We start from the raw sequence: 1,742 nt of genomic DNA on the forward strand, positions 1-1,742 counted from the left end.
CTTCGCGACCTTAGGGAGCTCGTTGCTCTATCCAAACAAGACACCATCTCCAACATCGACGAATTCAGGAACTATGAGCGCAACTTCATTCGCGTCGGCGGATGGCTCCTAGGAAAAGGCAAGATCAACGAACAACAGAGCAACTACTATTTCTGGAAAGGACTACCCAAGACGCTGCGAAACCAACTGGAGCGAAAGCTCTATGAACTCTACCCCACTGACATTGACGTTACAGTGCCTTTCAAGAAGGAACACATCATCGCCGCTGCTGAAGTACTCTTCCCTAGGAATCGATTCGACATGGACGACTCTGACGACGAAGAAGATCTCGGTTTCCTCAAAAAGCGAACGCGCTCTAGAAAACCTCGCCTATTTGCAGGGTATAACGACGACGACGACTCAGAATCTGACACTCTAATAGAAGAATCAGATGATGAAGACCGCTGGCGATCTCACCACAAGACCAAGAAGAACAAGACCAAGGACACCATCACATCGGCGTATCCACAGCAACTGGACAACAAGAAGCAGGAAGAAGTCGAACAGCTCATCACACAGCTACACGGTATGTCTCTGAACGACCCAACTTATGCGGCTCTATATTACAGAGCAAAGAAGATCGACCCTGACATTGTCGGAGTCGTATCAGCCCCCTCGACTATGGTACAATCGACGCCTCAAGTTATGAACAGGAACTATAACTCGACTCCACCTATGCCGACTCAAGTTCAAGCACAGCCACCGCCTCAGCCGCCGCCTCAGCCTCAACCACAGCGACAGTATCAACAATCACCCTCGACATTCCCCAACAATTTTAGGCCAACTCAATTCATGTGTTACGGATGCGGACAGGCAGGGCACAGGATAGCAGTCTGTCCTGAGCTCAAGCCCTACCGTGATCAGCACTACATCAAGACAGTTGACGGACGACTCGTGCAAGCTAACGGCGAACCCATACCTAGGAATCCAGGCGAACCTATGATCAAAACTATCGAGCGGATGTTCCCAAGGTCCAACATCACTGTGGTTCCAGAAGAACTCGACCAGATCTGGATGAACAATGAACAAGAACAAGACGACGACGACGATGAAGTCACTGTCTATATGGCACGTGATGGATTGCGAAGCGGTACCAGACCCAAGGACGGCTCAAAAGCAAATCGGATCCCAGCGCACGACGCCTCCTTCCCCAAAATGACCAACAAAGGATGGGTAGGCAAGCAGCGAAATCCTCCCAAGCCCGTGGACACCCAGCCTCAACACACCCCAGTCGACGTCTTTGACAAGGCATTCAACTCGGACGACTCGGACGTCATTATGGAAGACCCTCAACTTGCGCCTGTCACTATACTCAAACGACCTTCGCCTACCACTCAGGAGAAGGACCGCGAAGCTCAGAAGTCTGGCAAACTGACATCTTTAAATTCTGAACAGGTCGATCACGACGCCATCTACAATCGTTTCCTCAACGCCAAGGTTGAACTTACTCAACAGGAACTCTGCGCTATCTCTCCAGAGATTTCTAGGCGAGTTGTCATGGATAACAAGCCTACCAGGTCTCAACTCAAGGAAAACAAGGAGCAAGAACCTACCGGACCTACCGTTGCAAGAATTGTGGCGACAATGCACCAGCACCGAAGCTTCCATCGCGCATCACAGAAGTTCGCCAGAGTCTCATCAAGATCAATGCTGAAATTAATGGCAACACTATACCTGCGGTCATCGACACCGGCTCTATGATC

At 50.3% G+C, this 1,742-nt stretch overlaps 1 protein-coding gene across 1 annotated transcript in view; it reads left to right on the top strand.

Annotated features, from left to right (window-relative positions):
- Window positions 1-15: 15 nt before the first annotated feature.
- The window catches only part of PUNSTDRAFT_131187 (uncharacterized protein), a gene marked incomplete at both ends in the record, with an annotated part of 7,971 nt that continues 6,244 nt past the window's right edge, over window positions 16-1,742 (top strand). Inside the window, one exon of the mRNA XM_007380460.1 lies at window positions 16-1,661. Within this exon, the coding sequence (XP_007380522.1) occupies window positions 16-1,661 (1,646 nt within the window). The remainder of the gene's footprint in view (window positions 1,662-1,742) is intronic.

This window comes from Punctularia strigosozonata (assembly GCF_000264995.1).
Source record: "Punctularia strigosozonata HHB-11173 SS5 unplaced genomic scaffold PUNSTscaffold_2, whole genome shotgun sequence".
In the NCBI taxonomy this organism is placed as follows: domain Eukaryota; kingdom Fungi; phylum Basidiomycota; class Agaricomycetes; order Corticiales; family Punctulariaceae; genus Punctularia; species Punctularia strigosozonata.